Raw genomic sequence first — 19,226 nt, 5'->3', positions numbered from 1 at the left:
AAAAATAATCTCATTGCTTCAGGCTTGTTAACTCCTATGACAAAGTGTAGTTCCTCGCCATTAGGAGGATAAAGTTAAAAGACAGCTTCACCTTGAATTTGTTTCCCACACTGATAAAGCTGAGTTTGCCGGCTTTCTGCTTTGAGTCCTTGGAATTTGAGTTGTTCTCAAAGAGATCCCGGATAAACTTGTCCTTTGACTCGCACACCAAGCACTCCAAAGACATATGGAGGGCGTCATTATTCTTCTCCACAAACTGGGTCTGCACACACGTTCATAATACACCAAAACATAAACACAATGTCACCAACAACTTCACCAAGGGATTCCCCTATGGCGGCAATCTACAGTGTGGCCTAATAATTTTTTTGCATGTAAAAGACCTTGTAAAAGAAAGTTAAAAATATTCTTAATCCATAAATAAATGAATTCAAGTAAAGGGAAACCTTACAGTCTCATAGCACACGGCTCCAGCGAAATGTCTTATGATGAAACCTTCATCATCTCTCAGATTCCTGTGGATTGTAAGCTTTGACTTCCTGGGAACCTAAAAAGGCAGCAGACGCAGAATTACATTTTCTGCACAACCCATCTTATATGATTGGAATATAACATATTTGTCATATAAGGGTTTTCTATACACTTTCGTAAGCATTCTGAAAAGAACATGTGTTCCAAGAAAGAAAAAAATCATAGCTGCAGCATAGAGGTTTGGAACAAGATAAGAGCGAAGTAAGTAACAGAAGTTTTATAACTTTGTATAGCTTACGGTAAGACGGAAATGATTTTTGTGCTTGCTGTGAACCATCTCTGCCAAGTGCTGATCGCTTGGCTGGGGAAGACGATTTTCCTCGTCCAGAATGTCCAGGATACCCACCAGCTTTGCTTCAACCAGATCTGCAAAGCAATGTGTAACACCTAAAACTTTAGCCTTGATTAAAGAAACTTTTCATGGGGAAAAAACGTGCACGGGAGCAAACTAAATTAGCATATTCAATTCCTGCACTGAAGGTACTATCCAAACTTAGGCAGAACTCAGCAAGTTTAATGGACAAATGCAAAATCGGCAAGCGCGCGCAACCCTTTTTGATAATCATCCATCGTATGCATAATTCATCGGAGACGTGAGCGGGTGAGAGAGGTGCGGACACAGGCACAGTCATGTATTTGCATGAGCAGACACCAGGGTATAAATGTGAGGTGACTGATGAGAAGATACGCGGGTAAAGGACCTACGTGTCGGTTTCGAAGCCACAAGGACGTGATACATCACTGTTGGGAAAATTATGGGAAAACGGGAGCTGCCAAACAATAAGCATAAACAAGCGAGTCTTTCCCTTCGGATTAGAAGCGACATCTGCAACGCAGGTGTCAAGTGCATACTTCCACACTGCTGACCCTATACCAAAGGTGGGGTGTGATGTTAAGCCACCTGCATAGTGTGCGTACTCACCAAAGCTGTTAGGTTGGTGACATCTTGACAGCTTGTGAAAAATGTGAGGTGGTTCGTTTTACAGGGACAGGCCGTATGAAGATCTTCTTTAAGCCTTAATGCATTTAAACATAACAAGCTAAAATGTAAAAGCACAGTGTACTTTGGTCTTCCAGATTTCACTGTGTGTTCGGAGATTGAATTAACCATTCCTGAGGGGAGGATTAGGGTCAGGCTTTGCTGTTCAAGACACCACCAAATAACCTAAAACATTGCAGCTTTTATCTTATCACCTAATACCTCTCCAGAGAGTTCGGGAGTGTGAAAGCTGTCCCTCCCACGATTCATTCCTGTCTTATCTCTGGCAACCAGCATGCATTTCTCCCATGCATTTATGCTGGAAGATTTATTTAAGATATGCATTGTCCAAACTGTAAAAACCGTGGATGTCAATTTGCATGTTACTTTAGCTTAAAGGGACACTCCACTTTTTTGAAAATATGCTTATTTTCTAGCTCCCCTAGAGTTAAACATTTGATTTTGCCGTTTTGGAATCCATTCAGCCGATAGGAAAAATATCCAAACTCTTTGCCGCAATGTTAATGGACTAATCTGATTCTATGGATTGTGCTAAGCTATGCTAAAAGTGGCAGCACCAGACCCAGAGATCGGCCGAATGGATTCCAAAACGGCAAGAATCAAATGCTCAACTCTAGGGGAGCTGGAAAACAAGCATATTTTCAAAAAAAAGTGGAGTGTCCCTTAAAAAAAATTTGCACTCAATTTCATTATAACCATTTTTACAAATTCAAAGTCAGTGCAGCCCTAAAGCAAGCAACCTGAGAGTAAAAAGTACAGAATGAGAAAGGGTCACTCACACAGTGAGATGCAGTGGGCAATGATGTCTACCTATAAGTCCAGCTAGACCAGCTTAAAAAGTGACCAAAACATACAGTGGAGGAAAATAAGTATTTGAACACCCTGCTATTTTGCAAGTTCTCCAACTTAGAAATCATGGAGGAGTCTGAAATTGTCATCGTATGTGCATGTCCACTGTGAGAGACATAATCTAAAAAAATAATCTCCGGAAATAACAATGTATGATTTTTTTAACTATTTATTTGTATAATACAGCTGCAAATAAGTATTTGAACACCTGAGAAAATCAATGTTAATATTTGGTACAGTAGCCTTTGTTTGCAGTTACAGAGGTTTGCAGGAGGGATTTTGGCACACTCCTCCACACAGATCTTCTCTAGATCAGTCAGGTTTCTGGCCTGTCGCTGAGAAACACAGAGTTTGAGCTCCCTCCAAAGATTCTCTATTGGGTTTAGGTCTGGAGACTGGCTAGGCCACGCCAGAACCTTTATATGCTTCTTACAGAGCCACTTAAGCAAACTTAAGACGGGCCTGGACATGTGCTGGTTTAAGCAGGGGAACCTTTCGTGCCATGCATGATTACAAACCATGACGTCTTAGTGTATTACCAACAGTAACCTTGGAAACGGTGGTCCCAGCTCTTTTCATGTCATTGACCAGCTCCTCCCGTGTAGTTCTGGGCTGATTTCTCACCTTTCTTAGGATCATTAAGACCCCACGAGGTGAGATCTTGCATGGAGCACCAGTCCGAGTAAGATTGACCGTCATGTCTACCTTCTTCCATTTTCTAATGATTGCTCCAACAGTGGACCTTTTTCACCAAGGTGCTTGGCAATTTCCCCGTAGCCCTTTCCAGCCTTGTGAAGATGTAAAAATTTTGTCTTCCGTGTCTTTGGAGAGCTCTTTGGTCTTGGCCATGTTAGTAGTTGTATTCTTACTGATTGTATGGGGTGGACAGGTGTCTTTATGCAGCTAAAGACCTCAAACGGGTGCATCTAATTTAGGATAATAAATGGAGTGGAGGTGGACATTTTAAAGGTCTTTGAGGGTCAGAATTCTAGCTGATAGACAGGTGTTCAAATACTTATTTGCAGCTGTATCGTACAAATAAATTGTTAAAAAAAATCATACATTGTGATTTCTGGATTTTTTTTAGATTATGTCTCTCACAGTGGACATGCACATACGATAACAATTTAGACCCCTCCATGATTTCTAAGTGGGAGAACTTGCAAAATAGCAGAGTGTTCAAATACTTATTTTCCTCACTGTAAGCTAAAAAATTGGCGTAGATAAAATACCAAAATCTTAGCGAACAAAGACATCTTTAGACAGATTTACAAATTTAATCTGGAGAATGGTTGTTTTTATCTGTGGGTTTATGGAATAAAACAAAATACAAAAACAAATGACTACTAAAGCTACTTTCGTCTGGAAAAAACAATGAATGTCTTTGAAATATCTTTACTGTAGGGATTTTCAAAGGAAATACTGATATGTGCGATTCATTCTTTTGTATATTACATAAATGTCCAATAAAAACCCTTTAAATGTCACCACAATTTATGTTAAGACTCTGATGTTTTGTTGTGCGCAGACAGCTCTGTTGTCGTCTGTAAATGTTTTGACCTGTCAGGTTTCAGCGATGAATTGCTGAAAAATGACATGAACGTTTTTATATTCAGGGCCACTTCTATAAGCTCAGAGAAGATGGAGTTGGACTTTACATCAGCAGAGGACTTCATTATATTTAAGAAGTTGTCTGGGGCCATAGTGCATCCGGTAATGAATGGAACGGAGGAAGGTCATTAATATTTGTAGCCAAAGGGACACTGACCTATGCAGTCCTGATTATCAACATAATGAACTTCATTCACTCCTAGGTCTTCCTTTTGATACAGCTCTTGCTCCTGGGGAGAAAAACACAAGATAAGTGGGCAGCGGTTTCTGCTGAAAGTGAAAATTGCTTAACTTAATATTCTTCAATAGAAACGTCTCAAAAGAGGTGAAACTGCAATTGTTAAACCGCAGTTTTTCAGCTCGAGCTGGGAGCAGAATGCAGAATGAATAGGTGCGATCAGGTGCGTGATAAAGAACAGTATACTGTAGTCACGAGTCGCTGATCAATACTTAAAATCCCAATAACACTGATGACTTACCTCTTTCAGTATGCGTTCATTAAAAAACTGCTGTAGTTTTTCATTACAATAGTTGATGCAGAACTGCTCAAAGCTGTTGTGTTCGAAATACTCTAAAGAGGCAAATAAAAAAAGCTTTTGTTGATTCATGTGCTGGTTATTTCTCTAAAGGCATTTAAATCTTATTACTGAGATGTTAGTGAGATTCACTTCACCTTTTAATTTTATTAAAAGGACAAGCCAATACAAAGTGAATTCAATCATCTATTATATAGCCAATAAGTCATGTCCCATGCTGTATTTATCTTTTTAACATTAATGAAATATTCAGAGTTAAATAAAAGTTAAAGTCTGTTGACAGACAAATAAAAACTTCTAAGAATTTCTATGTTTTGCTGAAAACATAGGAAGACATTTTGAGTAATGTAACGTAACAGATCTGGGATAGCATTAAATTCCATTCTAGGAGAAAATAATACTATGGAAGTAAATGGTGCCCCAGATCTGGGATGCGTTTCCAGAAGAACGACGTAACTCGATGCTGAACCACCATAGTACGATGCATAGCTGGAGAGACTAACTACCTAGTCAAGACTGTTTCCCGAAAACATAGTAACTTTGTCGCACATTCGTCGTTTGAAACATGTTGTTTCGACAACATAGTTGATGATGTCACGTGGGAGGTGGAGTACTAATTAATCTGTTTAAATTGATTTAATGTCAGATTATTGATGTAAATAACGTATATTGCATCGGAATACTGATGCTGTTACTGTGATTTAGTTCTTTGTTGTTTAAAGGTGCAGTGTGTCATTTTATAAAGGATCTAATGACAGAAATGTAATATTACTTCAATAACTATATTATCAGTGGTGCATAAAGGCCTTACATAATAAACAGTTATGTGTTTATTATCTTAGAATGAGATGTTTTTATCTACATACATCGTGGGTCCCCTTACATGGAAGTCACCATTTTGTGCCGCCATGTTTCTACAGTAGCCCTAAATTGCTGTACAGAGCGTGTTTTGTCACTACTGTGTCTTATGGCTTATGCTACGTTCACATCAGCCGTGGCAGAGGCGTCAAGCGCGAGTGATTTCAATGTTAAGTCAATGTGAAGACGCGTGTCTGGAGGACTCGCGGCGTGGTAGACGCGATTCCGCCGCATTCACGCATCTAGTTCACGCGAATTGAGCATTGCTGCGGCAACCGCGCGAGTTGAAAATGTTTAACTTTGGCGGAAAAATGCGCCACGTTAACCAATCAGGAGCTTGCTCTAGTAGTGACGTGATTACAGGATGCAAGCGGAGTCGCAAAAGCCCTTCCCATGAAGCGAATTTCCGTGTGAATGTCTCGATGACTACAATTTCATGCGCGGCTTTCACCCACGAATGAACAAAATGTTCAAGCGGCAAACTAGACACGGTAAACGCAAATTTGACACCTCAAATGCAGCTGGTGTGAACCCACGGTTAGACAACAACATGTTTGTCCTGTGGCAGCTACCGTAGCTTCTCTATGTGTTTCAGTGAACGGTGAACTGAGCCGTTGGTTGCAATTCACAATTTCACTGCTAGATGGCGCTAAAATTTACACACTGCACCTTTAATTTCAAGATTTTTAATTCATGTGCAAATTCTCTCTTAAGTCACCTCTCCCAGGGATTCCCCAGAGTCTTAAAGGCTGTATTCTGCAGTTTTCGAATAAAGCGTTTTAATTCTGTTTACAAACTTAAAGACGTAAAATAAAATGTATTTCATATATATTTGGAATGATGGATATATAATGCACTACATGTTTTTTGCTTCTTTTGTTGAAAAGCATGATCAACGTATGTCTACATATTATAATAACAAGGAACTATGCTTCTAACCACAGGTGAAGAGCTTTTGTTCAAACCAAACAAGTTTGCGATGCAGCTTGCGTATGTTTGTTTAAACGATCGTTTCGGGAAACGCCAAATCGCTGAACTTTGTCAGTAACAATGAAACTTACGACGGTAGTTGGTTAACGATGCTTTTGGGAAATGCTGTTTGGTTAACATTTTCTTAAATATCTTCATTTGTGTTCAGCAAACAAAGAAATATATACAGGTTTAAAACAACTTATGTGGGATTTATTAAAAGTTTTCGGTAAACCATCATTTTAAAAACATGCAAGCAAATCTAAACAACTTTCTTTGATAAATACACTTTTTAAAGAAATAAAATCTGAGACTACATTGAAAAGGAATAAATATTCTGCACTATTTCTAGGTCATGAGGTTTAATGCATTTTGCTGCTTTAACTATGTGTAAAACACAAAAGGCAAGATTTCCTTGCTTCCATTGAAGCACAAAAGATGTTCTGGAACACTTACAAATCATGCGGGGATAACAACGACCATCAAAATCAAAATGGATTTTTGCTCGAGTGTGCCTGCTGTCATTACTGCCAAAGCAGGGCAAACTGAAATTTCGGATAATTACTCAATTCGAAATTTAATAAACGGTTTTATATTTAACAAATGCAAATTGCATGCAACTTCACAAGTGCTCTTAGTCTTTTGGACCTCAACATAAATTGCCTTGATTGACATGATTAAAATAAATTCTGTTTTGACACACAAGCTCACCGAAGCCAGCGATGTCCAACACGCCAATGAAGCTGGATGACGTATCAAAGGGGAAGCACTGGTTGACCCGCTTGACCACATGATCAAAGAGTCTGCTGTAAACCGCTTTGGCGAGGGCATCACGGGCATTGTTGGCCTGTTCCACCTTCAGAGGCACCCTGGAGAGGACCAAAGTGGGACAGGAAAAGGTAAAATCTGGGTCAGAGCTTCTGCTAATGCCACCTCATCAATACATGTCTATTCTTTTCCACTACACTACATCTCGTAAGACAGTGAGCGTTATATCACCTCGGGGAACGTCTAAAAACACTTGCTCTTCACAGAATGCTGAAATAATTTATCAGTCAAAATTTCATTTATTTTCCTGCCAGTTTCATTATAATCTCAAGACGCTCAAGGCAGTGAAAAAATGTTTCCGGAACATTATTTGACCTGACAATAATGTGTTTATACAGTTATTCAAAGGGCAAACAAACATAACTAAGCTCTTTACTGCCTAAAGTCGCCTAAAGCAGCAGTGAAATAGTTTTTTTTCAATGCATGTACCTCAACACAAAAGAAAATTAGATTTTTACTTGTATTTAGTGTACAAAAGTAAATTGAGACCATTTTCTGTTTTGCTAAAAGTTCTTTTTTTTATTAGGTTTTTATTTTCAAAATTGACAATAGGTGCATGGAGGCCACTAGTCCACTAGTGCTTTATGCAACCTGATCTCACGGATTTCCGTGGGATAGTCACGGAATATTTTGCAAATTTATCCGTGTCATTGTCACTGATCTCCACATTTTTCCGTGGCTGTACCACGGACTTTCTTTTCCGTGTCATTGTCACGGATTGGTTACTCATCTGCTTTATCCTATTGTCAAACCATTGTCGCTTCGGTTTAGGGTTAGATGTGGTGTTTGCGTTAGGATGTCACTTTAACTGGGCGTTTACACCAGACGCGGTAGAGGCGGCATGCGCGCGTGATTTACATGTTAATTCAATGCAAAGACGTGATTAGACATCTTGCGATGCTGTACACGCGGTAGGTGCGGCGCGGATGGCGCGATCCGCGCGAATTGAGCGTTGCCGCGGGAAACACGTAAGATGAAAAATGTGAACTTTGGCGGATTTCCGCGCCGCGTTAACCAATCAGGACCTTGCTGTAGTAGTGAAGTGATTACAGGAAGCGAGCGGAGTGGCAGAGTCTCAGAAGCCCCTCCCATGACGCGAATTTCCGCGTGATTTTCTCGAATGACTAGAATTTCACACGCGGCTTTCACACGCAAAAGAAGCTCAAATGTTCAAGCGTCCAACTACGTGCGAATAGCGCGTTTTTACCGCCTCTACCGCGGCTGGTGTGAATGCACCATAAGTATTGGTTTATACTATTTTTACTGATTTATCAGATTTTTAAACCATTGTCGCCTGGCTTTACGGTTAGAGTTGGGTTTGGGTAGGGATGCCATTTTATGAAAATCTAACCCTAAATTGAAGCGACAATGGTAAGAAAAAAGGACAAAACAGTTGGTTACTCAACTGCTTTTTCCTATTGTCAAACCATTGTCGCTTCGGTTTAGGGTTTGATGTGGTGTTTGCGTTAGGATGTTACTTTAACTGGGTGTTCACACCAGACGCGGTAGAGGCGGCAAGCGCGCGTGATTTACACATTAAGTCAAAGCAAACACGCAATTAGACATCCTGCGGGGGTGTACACGCGGTAGGCGCTGCGCAAGTTGAAAAATCGGAACTTTGGCGGATTTTCGCGCCGCGTTAACCAATCAGGATCTTGCTGTAATAGTGACGTGATTACAGGAAGCTTGCGGAGTCTCAGCAGAGTCGCAAACGCCCCTCTCATGACGCGAATTTCCACATGAATGTCACGAATGACTAGAATTTCATGTGAGGCTTTCGCGCGCGAATGAAGCACGTAAACTCAAATGTTTAAGCGTCCAACTACGCGACCGCGGCTGGTTTGAATGCACCATAAGCATTGGTTTATACTATTTTTTCTGATTTAATTTTTTATATTTTCAGATTTTTAAACCATTGTCGCCTGGTGTTAGAGTTTGGTTTGGGTATGGATGTCATTTTATGTAAATCTAACCCTAAACTGAAGCAACAATGGTAAGAAAAGAGGATAAAACAGTTGAGTAACCAACCCATAACAATGACACGGAAAAATTAGCAAAATATTCCGTGACTATACCACGGAAATTTGTGAGATCAGGTTGACTTTATAATGTGCAAACACTTGTGAAAAATAAACAAAACAGGCCCGCAATGCTCCTAAAGCATAATGTTTTTATATCGGCATAGTGCTTTTTTATCCACCGTATCAAAATAAAAAGACTCAATGGGCCTTTTTAAGAAGAATTACATAATTAAACAGCAAATAGTAAAGGGAATGGATAAATTCAAACGTATTTTCTACTGGGTGCTTTGATAAATGTGCATACACATAGTCGCATACCAAAAACAGCCCTTGAAATCCCAGCGGCGCTCAAAGGATATTACGAAAAAAACACAAATAAATCTCTATAAAGTACTCCTATTAAAGTGCAGCAGCACAGAGACACATGGTCATAATCACAAGACACAGTGGCTACCCATGATCCTCCAAAGATGTATGGATACCACCGACCGTATAAAACTCCAGAACGGAATGATAATGCTTTCTCGCTCTCTTGACGCTTGCGAATACCTGCTGTGTGACTCTTATTGCCTGTGCAGTTAATAAAAGCTGGACCTGGCTCACAATAATCTCTAGCATCAAGAGATCGCTTTTCATTAACTTGCTTTTATGCCATTAGCCAATTCCCTCTGTCGTATACATGCCGAGAGGCCGCCAGCGACTCTTTCTCAATGTCATCTGCTCGTTGCATTTAACGTATTATTGTAAAAATCACAATCACTCTGAAATTAAGCTCTGTCAAGCGCAAGCTGGTGCCCTCTCTGGTGTCTGACAGCGTGAATCGCAAGGGTCACCGTAGCTTTGCTTGAATGCAGCGCCCGTAATTTTTCATGAAATGCATTTAGCATATGTGCGTGGTCGCGCATCTGTTCGCGGTCAAATGAAGAGGGCACCGAAACCTCGTGTGACTTGATTCTCATCACACCTAAAAGACCCCTGGCCACTCCCTCAGACAAACATCCATTATTCATGCGGCGCAAACACTTCCAGCCCAGCATCTGTGCTCAGTTAAATATTAATCCACAGAGTACTGCCCTATCGTTTAGACGGCGCAGAATATAAAACCCCACCTGGGCGAAGCGGAACAAGGCATCTGATTCAATCGAGGCAATTGAGTTTTTCCAATTCCGCTCCCCTTCAATAGCACGCCACGGATGCGGTAATTGGACTGTGCGGTGAAACAAAAGAAGTGTGCTCTCAAAGTTTCAAACTGAAGGCTTGCTGCACACAAACTGTATTATTTTTTATGTTAAAAAAATGAAATTTAAAAGCCACGGCCTAATGCACCAAAGGGACAGGAGTTGGTTATGTAATCAATAAATAAACATCCGTTTAAATGCATAAGATGACTTTCAGCTGCAACTAAACTATTAAGCTGCCTTAGCTAATTTAGTCTGTGCCACATTTGATTACACCGACCAGATCTCTAGCGAAAAAGCTAGCTATTTTCAACTTCCCTCCCGCCTCCGAGAGGCCAAACGGAGGATTCATTTGACTGTTATGCGAATGCAGATGAGATGATGAAAAGACACATAGACATTGAGATGTGAAGAGGGAGGGGATGATAGAAAGCAGGAATCTCATGAGATCTGGAGCAGCTCTTGGCAGCAAGATTGATCATCCTCATTAAAAAAGACTTAAACAAACTAAACAGAAACGGGTGACCCTCAGGTCACTGGCTGAGCAGACGTTAGGGTAAATGTGTGGGGTCACTCACTTGATGACTGTGCCTTTGGCGCCCCCTGCAGTGGTGAGCATGACCCTGGTGGTGAGGCTGACTCGCAGATCGTCCTGATCCAGGCCCAACAGCTCGGCACAGTACTCCAGAGTCTGACTAGACTGTTTCTTCAGAATACAGCCACCTGGCAACAGACGATAATCTTAGTACATTATCTGTTTTGCTACAACTGAGCACAGAATACAATATATTGAAATATAATAATGTTTTATCATCTATTTCATGAAAACTGGAATGGGTTCGTGATGACTCAAAATACTTGCATAAGAGCTGAAACGTAAATATAACCAAAATATAAATACATGTATAGCATAAAAGCGCACTCCTTCAATCTCCCATCACATTTCAGACCCTTTCAAAAATATGCGTTCATAATAGTCTTCAGGCGTCCTGTAAGACCTATATAACATTATACTCTATATTTTCCAGCTGAAAGGCGCTTCAGGACAGCAGGTTCATTGAAAGCTGGGAAATGGAGCAGGCCAGCCTGGTAAAAGGTGTTATACCTTCATAAGAAGCGGAAAACAAATCCTGATGTACGTCTGGCAAAACTAGAAAGAACATCGTAGCCCCTTAGCTGCACTTTAATGAGGTCTTTTGAGTTCTAGGAAGGACGGGTGTGGTGTGTGTGTGATGAGAATTAACATCAGCACATAGGTAAGAGCTTTAAATAATAAAATAACACTGCACACATTCATGGAAATTGACTGAATTTCGCTTACTAGATGTGACTACAATTAGATTTTAAAGGGATAATTTATCGAAAAATTCTCATTATTTATTCAAGTTGTTCCAAACTAACTTTCTTTGTTCTTCTGAAAAGGTAGATGAAATGGTCCAGATCTGGGGCACCATTGACTTTTATTGTATAAAACATTGGTTCTCAAACTTTTTCCGTGTGCAGCCCCCCTTGTGTACGGTGCATTCCTTCGCGACCCCCCCCCCCCAAAGAAAATTTATGACATTTTAAAACATATTAAATTATACAAAGTGCTGTTGGTTAGTAGCCTTATTTGTTTAGGTTTAATTACACAGAATTCATGATAAATTAATGTATTTTATAAAATGTCATAAAACTATGGGCCCCCCTGGCACCATCTCCCAGCCCCCCTGGGGGCCGCAGCACCAGCTTTGAGAACCACTGGTATAAAAAACTAATACTATGGAAGTGAATGGTTCCCCAGATCTTTTTGGTTATTGACATTGACATTGTTTTTTGTTATTTAAAGAGCGCATTAGTAATATGCACTATATATACGGGACGAAAACGCAGGTTTGCTTATCACATATGAATGCTCAGCAGCACAAAAACGCTTTTCAAATATAAAAAGATTAAAGGATTGAAATGTAAAAGATTATTATTGAGTCTCTTGGACATAAATGAGGACTAATTATGAGACGTTAGAAGGCACAAAGAGCTGCTTCACCTGCAGCCTGGTAAGTAAATAAATGCTTTGCTTTAAACAAATGCATCTGTTTTTAAATGGTTTTTTTTAAACATGCTACCTCACGGATTTATTGTATATAATACCTCTGTACCTGTGGATATGGTGAGATGAGAAACATTTTTAAATAATGCTTAAAAAAACTCTTTGCTTAAAAAAACGCTGTCCAAGTGCTGAAACGTTCGGAGAGCCGTTTGTAAATTCTTCATCTCCTGTTTGTTACAAATAAAGTATTTTTAGAGTACAAACCTTTTCTTACATACTGTAAATTATTTTTTGATGATATTGGATAGCCATACATTTAAAGCAATTAAAAGCCTGCTTTTTTACTTCCATGACTAAAAGAAAACGGGTTTTAAAGATTTTAATAAAAAAATAACATTTCAATACAAGTGAAAAACAACACAATTATTTAACAATATCTGTAATATTGACTGTGTAAGATGATTAAATGTCAAAGATTAAAAATCAAACTTTAACGCTCCTAATCTCTTAATTAGATGATGAGACTTGGATTTCACAGGTAGGGTCACACGTGAGTTAACATAAGGTTAAGGATTTGACCCAATTCCCAAAATCCATGTATGGAAAATGTTCTCATTATTCCAGTAAGACACTGGAGTCCTTAGATGACCGTGTACTGTATGTAAATCTTTTATTCAGATGTTGTAAACTTTGTATAAAGGCAAAATGTGTCTAGCATATATTAGATGTCTCCTGCTGATTGGCTTGTTTGATTGTTCAAGTATTTTTTTTTAGTAACACCGTGTCTAAACCAAGCGTGACATTATAAAGCGTCAAGCGATAATTCCAATCTCTTGAGTTTTGGTTGTAACCAACTGTGACAGCAACAAGTGACGCGTGACAAGACATTCTGTCGGCCGTTTGGTTTCTACTTCTGCCACGTTTCGCTAGGTAGCCCCACCCACAGTAAAATCTCATTGGTCCGAAATCCCAATCCACATATTAAACATCAAATATGTTTAGAAGTTTTGACACTTTCATTTTAGGACACAAAGCATCTGAACTCCAAGTAGGCATTTTATACTTCATAATGCATGTGAAGAGTGGAAAACAGTTATATAAATGGGTACCAGAGGAACTTCCTGTCTCCTCAAAGTCAATATTGCCGAGATGAAGGACCCCAGCCACCACTTTGAAGAGATTGAGCTTCTCTGTATCATCCAGACCGATTTTCTTCATGGCTGCCACCATTCTGTTAAAGTCTCCCAGGTCATCCAGCAAAGGGTCCTTCAGAGCTCCCAACTTTCCATGCTAGAGACACAACAGATCTTGAGCACACACATTTCCACGTTTCCACAACATCTACACCCAACACACACACACTGCAAATGCCTTAGAGGGAAATGTACAGCGTCTAGATACTGTAGCTGGAATCAGAGATTTGGAGGCTGTATATAAATCCAGATCTCTGATTAAAGAAGAAAAGATATATAACAAACCACACCTGAGGGTCAGAGTGTGCCAGCACATTATTAAAGGAATAGTCCATTTTCTTAAAAGAGAAATCCAGATAATTTACTCACCACCATGTCATCCAAAATGTTGATGTCTTTCTTTGTTCAGTCCAGAAGAAATTATGTTTTTTGAGGAAAACATTGCAGGATTTTTCTCATTTTAATGGAGTTTAATGGACACCAACACTTAACACTTAACACAACACGTAACAGTTTTTTTCCACGGAGTATCAAAGGACTCTAAACGATCCCAAACAAGGCATAAGGGTCTTATCTAGCGAAACGATTGTCATTTTTGACAAGAAAAATAAAAAATATGCACTTTTAAACTACAACTGCTCATATTCCTTCGGTCCTGAAAGCGTCAGCGTGACCTCACGCAATACGTCATGAGGTCAAGAGGTCACAGAGGACGAACGCGAAACTCCGCCCCAGTGTTTACAAGTGTGTTGAAAGAGGACCGTTCCGACGTTGTTGTATGTGGAATGATACTAATTAATTTCTTTGTGTCAGTTTATTGTTTACAATGGTCCGCAAATGTGTGTTTTATATATGTAACACAGGACCTCCCTACGTCACTACTCATTTACGTTAGGTCGCGCTGGACCGGACCTAGACGAAAAGTTGTGGTTTAAAAGTGCATATTTTTTATTTTTCTTGTCAAAAATGACAATTGTTTCGCTAGATAAGACCCTTATGCCTCGTTTGGGATCGTTTATAGTCCTTTGAAACTCCGTTGAAAAAAACTGTTACGTGTTGAGTTAAAGGGGGGGTTTAATGGTATTTCAAGCATTCTGACTTATTAACACAGTTATAGAGTTGTTTCCTCATGCTAAACGTAGGCAAAGTGTCAAAAATGCAGTTGGGCGTGTTTCAGAGTATTTCTGTGCCGAATGCACTTCGCCAGGGTTCGTACAAGTTTCGGCTAATTTTTTTCGATTACGGTTCTAACTGACGTTTCAGGGGTTTTCGATACGTATCACTTCTTTATATGGGCTTCCGCCGGAAAACTTCCCCCGGAAAACCCCGCCCAGCCGTCAGTCAGCGGGAGACGCTAGAGCTTGCTAACAGCTTCTCACGCCACTCAGCTTTGTTTAATTTCAAAAGTCAACAATGGCACAACAAGAAGTGCGTTTTTGGATGTAAGGAGAAGACATCCAGCCTCATGGAAACAATGGATATAGTTTATTATCCGGATTAGCAGCGGAGTTTTGCGTGTGTGTTTGATGCGGTGGATTTTCAGAACCGGGTCATGACGAGTTACACGTGGTAAGTAAGACTTCTGTCTTATGTTGGAAATAGGCGCGTGTATATTATATAAATGACACGAACATGTAGTGAATCATACGTTATAAGTGTTGTATAGTGTTGCATGACTCGTACTCGCTCCTCCCGTGTTATAACTCCTCCTTCTTCATTTTTTCGTACGTTATCGGAAAGATTCGTTAAAGCTAATATTTCTTTTATAAATCTGATTAAACTAAAGACTCTTCAGAGATATAAAGGATGTCATACTACTCTATAGGTACTCCAGATTGATATCAGAAATGCAGAAACAGCGTGTGTTACGTGAGCTTTAAGTGTTAAGTGTTGGTGTCCATTAAAGTCCATTAAAATGAGAAAAATCCTGCAATGTTTTCCTCAATAAACATAATTTCTTCTGGACTGAACAAAGAAAGACATCAACATTTTGGATGACATGGTGGTGAGTAAATTATCTGGATTTTTCTTTTAAGAAAATGGACTATTCCTTTAAGGAGGGGTATTGAAGAGTAGGTCTCACCTACCGAAGTCTCACTCTTCGTTGAAAATCTTTCCCTTCACCATAGACTTTAAATCTTATTTGCACATCTGCATATTCAAAGTTAGTGCATTGTTGGTTTACCTGGTATACAGTGTGTGCCTTGACGTGATACATTTGAATGTGCACATGCATGAATAAGATTTGAGACTAGGATTTTATTTAGGGAGAACCTTGAAATTTTTCTGTTCTTATCCAAACCTGCTGTATGGATTTTTACTGTAGATAGTTTTATGATGTTTGTGTCCTTTTTTGGAGCTTGACATATTCTTTAATCTTTCTGTTAAAAGATTTTCTGTGGTGAACTATTTCATATCTATTTCTTTTATTGCAAGTACTAGCTGTCTGCAAAGTGGCAGCAGTTCGCAACACTCTGACCAATGTTGGAGCTTAGCAGCTGATTAATACCCATAACAACCCCATGCAAATCAGCGTATAGACCCATGCACACCCTAAAGCTCATGCATAGAGCAAAAAAAAAAATTAAAGCATGAAAGCATTTAGAAAATTGTTAGACTGGTCACCTTATTGTCCTGAATTATAAAAAGATGAAGAAGGGCAAAGAGACAAAATATGTGATTAGAAAAAAATACAATGTTAGAAAAATGTTGCTCTGTTCCAAACCCTAATGATATGTAGGGATCATGGGAAAGACATTCCCAATACTTGAGGAAAGATGAAAAAAAAGTTTTACTTTGATAAAATAATATACACTCACCTAAAGGATTATTAGGAACACCATACTAATACTGTGTTTGACCCCCTTTCGCCTTCAGAGCCTTAATTCTACGTGGCATTGATTCAACAAGGTGTTAAAAGCATTCTTTAGAAATGTTGGCCCATATTGATAGGATAGCATCTTGCAGTTGGTGGAGATTTGTGGGATGCACATCCAGGGCACGAAGCTCCCGATCCACCACATCCCAAAGATGCTCTATAGGGTTGAGATCTGGTGATGTGGGGACCATTTTAGTACAGTGAACTCATTGTCATGTTCAAGAAACCAATTTGAAATGATTCGAGCTTTGTGACATGGTGCATTATCCTGCTGGAAGTAGCCATCAGAGGATGAGTACATGGTGGTCATAAAGGGATGGACATGGTCAGAAACAATGCTCAGGTAGGCCGTGGCATTTAAACGATGCCCAAGTGGCACTAAGGGACCTAAAGTGTGCCAAGAAAACATCCCCCACAGCATTACAACACCACCACCAGCCTGCACAGTGGTAACAAGGCATGATGGATCCATGTTCTCATTCTGTTTACGCCAAATTCTGACTCCACCATCTGAATGTCTCAACACAAATCGAGACTCATCAGTCCAGGCAACATTTTCCAGTCTTCAACGGTCCAATTTTTGGTGGAGATGAGTGGTACCCGGTGGGGTCTTCTGCTGTTGTAGCCCATCCGCCTCAAGGGTGTGCGCGTTGTCGCTTCACATATGCTTTGCTGCATACCTCGGTTGTAACAAGTGGTTAATTCAGTCAAAGTTGCTCTTCTATCAGCTTGAATCAGTCAGCCCATTCTCCTCTGACCTCTAGCATCAACAAGGCATTTTCGGCCACAGGACTGCCGCATACTGGATGTTTTTCCCTTTTCAAACCATTCTTTGTAAACCCTAGAAATGGTTGTGCGTGAAAATCCCAGTAACTGAGCAGATTGTGAAATACTCAAAACGGCCAGTCTGGCACCAACAACCATGCCACGCTCAAAATTTCTTAAATGACCTTTCTTTCCCTTTCTGACATTCAATTTGGAGTTCAGGAGATTGTCTTGACCAAGACCACATCCCTAAATGCATTGAAGAAACTACCATGTGATTGGTTGATTAGATAATTGCATTAATGAGAAATTGAACAGGTGTTCCTAATAATCCTTTAGGTGATTGTATAGTAGTATAGCTACGTAAAAATACAAATCCATTATTTCTGTAATACGATATTGTGTTAGCTCACCAATTGCTAACAATAGTTTAACTCTATGGGGTGGTTTCCAGGACAAGGATTATCTTAAGACAGGACTAGGCCTTAGTTTACCTCTTTCCTTGACAGCTTTTTTCATGATTTTCACAAAAGTTTATTGCGTCCCAGAAAATGCTCTTCTTTAAATATATATAGCGGGGGGAAAAGGGTTAATTAGAAGATATAACTTGTTTCAACAAACATGCCTTACTAAAAACATTACTTCTGTGCATTTTGAGGCAAAACAAAGGGCACTGATGTATTTTCAGAAATCTCAGTTCAAGTTGTTTTCAGTTTGGACAGCTCTGACATTTATATTAGTCTAGGACTACTAGTCTAATCCCTGTCCAGGAAACCGCTTCATCAGATGTAAATCTGTTAGTTTGCTTTATTAAAGGGATACAGACCTGTATGAGTTGTTTTATTGTGATAAACACAAAAGAAGATATTTTGATAAATGATGGTAAGCACACGGCTGATAGTAAACATTGACTTCAATAGTAGGAAAACAAATATTATGAAAAATTGTGATAAATGATGAAGAAGATATTTTGATAAATGATGGTAAGCACACAGTTGATGGTACCCATTGAATTCCATCGTATTTGTTTTTCCTACTATGGAAGTCAAGGGTTACAACCAGTTTTGTGCTTACCATCATTTATCGACATATTTTATGCTTATCAGAAAAAAGAAATTCATACAGGTTTAGAACAACATGAGGATGAGAAAATTATGAAAGGTTATATTGTTTTATCTTGGTTAGGGTGCTATTTTAGAAGCGGTCAAGTGCACTTGGTTGTGAAACAAGACAAGAAAAATCTGTGCTGATTCAGAAAGAAAGATTCGTTTGGAAGATAAAAATATACCATAAAGAGCCAAACTCATGCAATTCAAATGCCCACGGATGTTAAAAAAAAATTAAAGCACCATCTGTGAATTTGGAGTGAGAATCTAATCTCAGATCTTGATCTTGATGTTGTGAACCAGGAGGTGTTGAGAAAATGCACCATACTGTAGCAATGGCAGAAACAGCAGCTAATGAATATCTCATCACATCCAGAGGGATTCAAAACAATGATGATTTATAATAATGGCCCTCGATAACAATAACATCAATTGCCAAGCTCAGTCTCTTGGGAAGGTCGTGCATAAGCACATCACAACAATGCAGAAATTTATTGCACTCTTTCAAGGGGAACTAATTCTGTCTAGGGCAAAAGTCGATCCTGCAACTTCCAAAATTCTTAGTATGTGGAAACACTGTGTAGAGATTCGATTACATACATTGTAAGACACGTGGAAAACAACAAAAGCTTATTGCTGATTATCATATTAAATAAACACAAGTGTAAATCAGTGCATTGGAATGAGGAAACAGATTAATCGTGAATCCATACCGATGCAAAAATCCCAAGGGTGGATGTCTCTACGTACCTCAGGACTTTTCCTGTTTTGCATGATCTGTTTATCTGAGTCCTTGCTTGCAAAGTATCGGCTGCAGCCGCGATTCAAATACTGAGTGAAACACAAACACAAAATGAGGGATGTTAATAAACGA

General features: G+C 39.4%; 1 protein-coding gene across 2 annotated transcripts in view; it reads right to left on the bottom strand.

Moving 5' to 3' along the window:
* The window catches only part of LOC129417076 (unconventional myosin-VI), a 90,364-nt gene that overhangs the window by 42,850 nt on the left and 28,288 nt on the right, over positions 1-19,226 (bottom strand). For both annotated transcript variants that reach the window (XR_012370560.1, XM_073869622.1), the window contains exons 10-18: positions 19,103-19,183; positions 13,520-13,700; positions 10,960-11,104; positions 7,066-7,223; positions 4,471-4,562; positions 4,149-4,221; positions 770-897; positions 452-547; positions 92-262 (exon numbers count right to left, since the gene is read on the bottom strand). Coding sequence is in view for 1 of the 2 variants with exons in the window: in XM_073869622.1 (XP_073725723.1) it covers positions 92-262; positions 452-547; positions 770-897; positions 4,149-4,221; positions 4,471-4,562; positions 7,066-7,223; positions 10,960-11,104; positions 13,520-13,700; positions 19,103-19,183 (1,125 nt within the window). In the remaining variant the exon portion in view is untranslated. The remainder of the gene's footprint in view (positions 1-91; positions 263-451; positions 548-769; positions 898-4,148; positions 4,222-4,470; positions 4,563-7,065; positions 7,224-10,959; positions 11,105-13,519; positions 13,701-19,102; positions 19,184-19,226) is intronic.

The sequence above is a fragment of the Misgurnus anguillicaudatus genome, chromosome 7, assembly GCF_027580225.2.
Source record: "Misgurnus anguillicaudatus chromosome 7, ASM2758022v2, whole genome shotgun sequence".
Lineage (NCBI taxonomy): Eukaryota > Metazoa > Chordata > Actinopteri > Cypriniformes > Cobitidae > Misgurnus > Misgurnus anguillicaudatus.
Note: the sequence above shows the minus strand (reverse complement) of the source record. Positions and strands in the feature narration are given on the sequence as shown.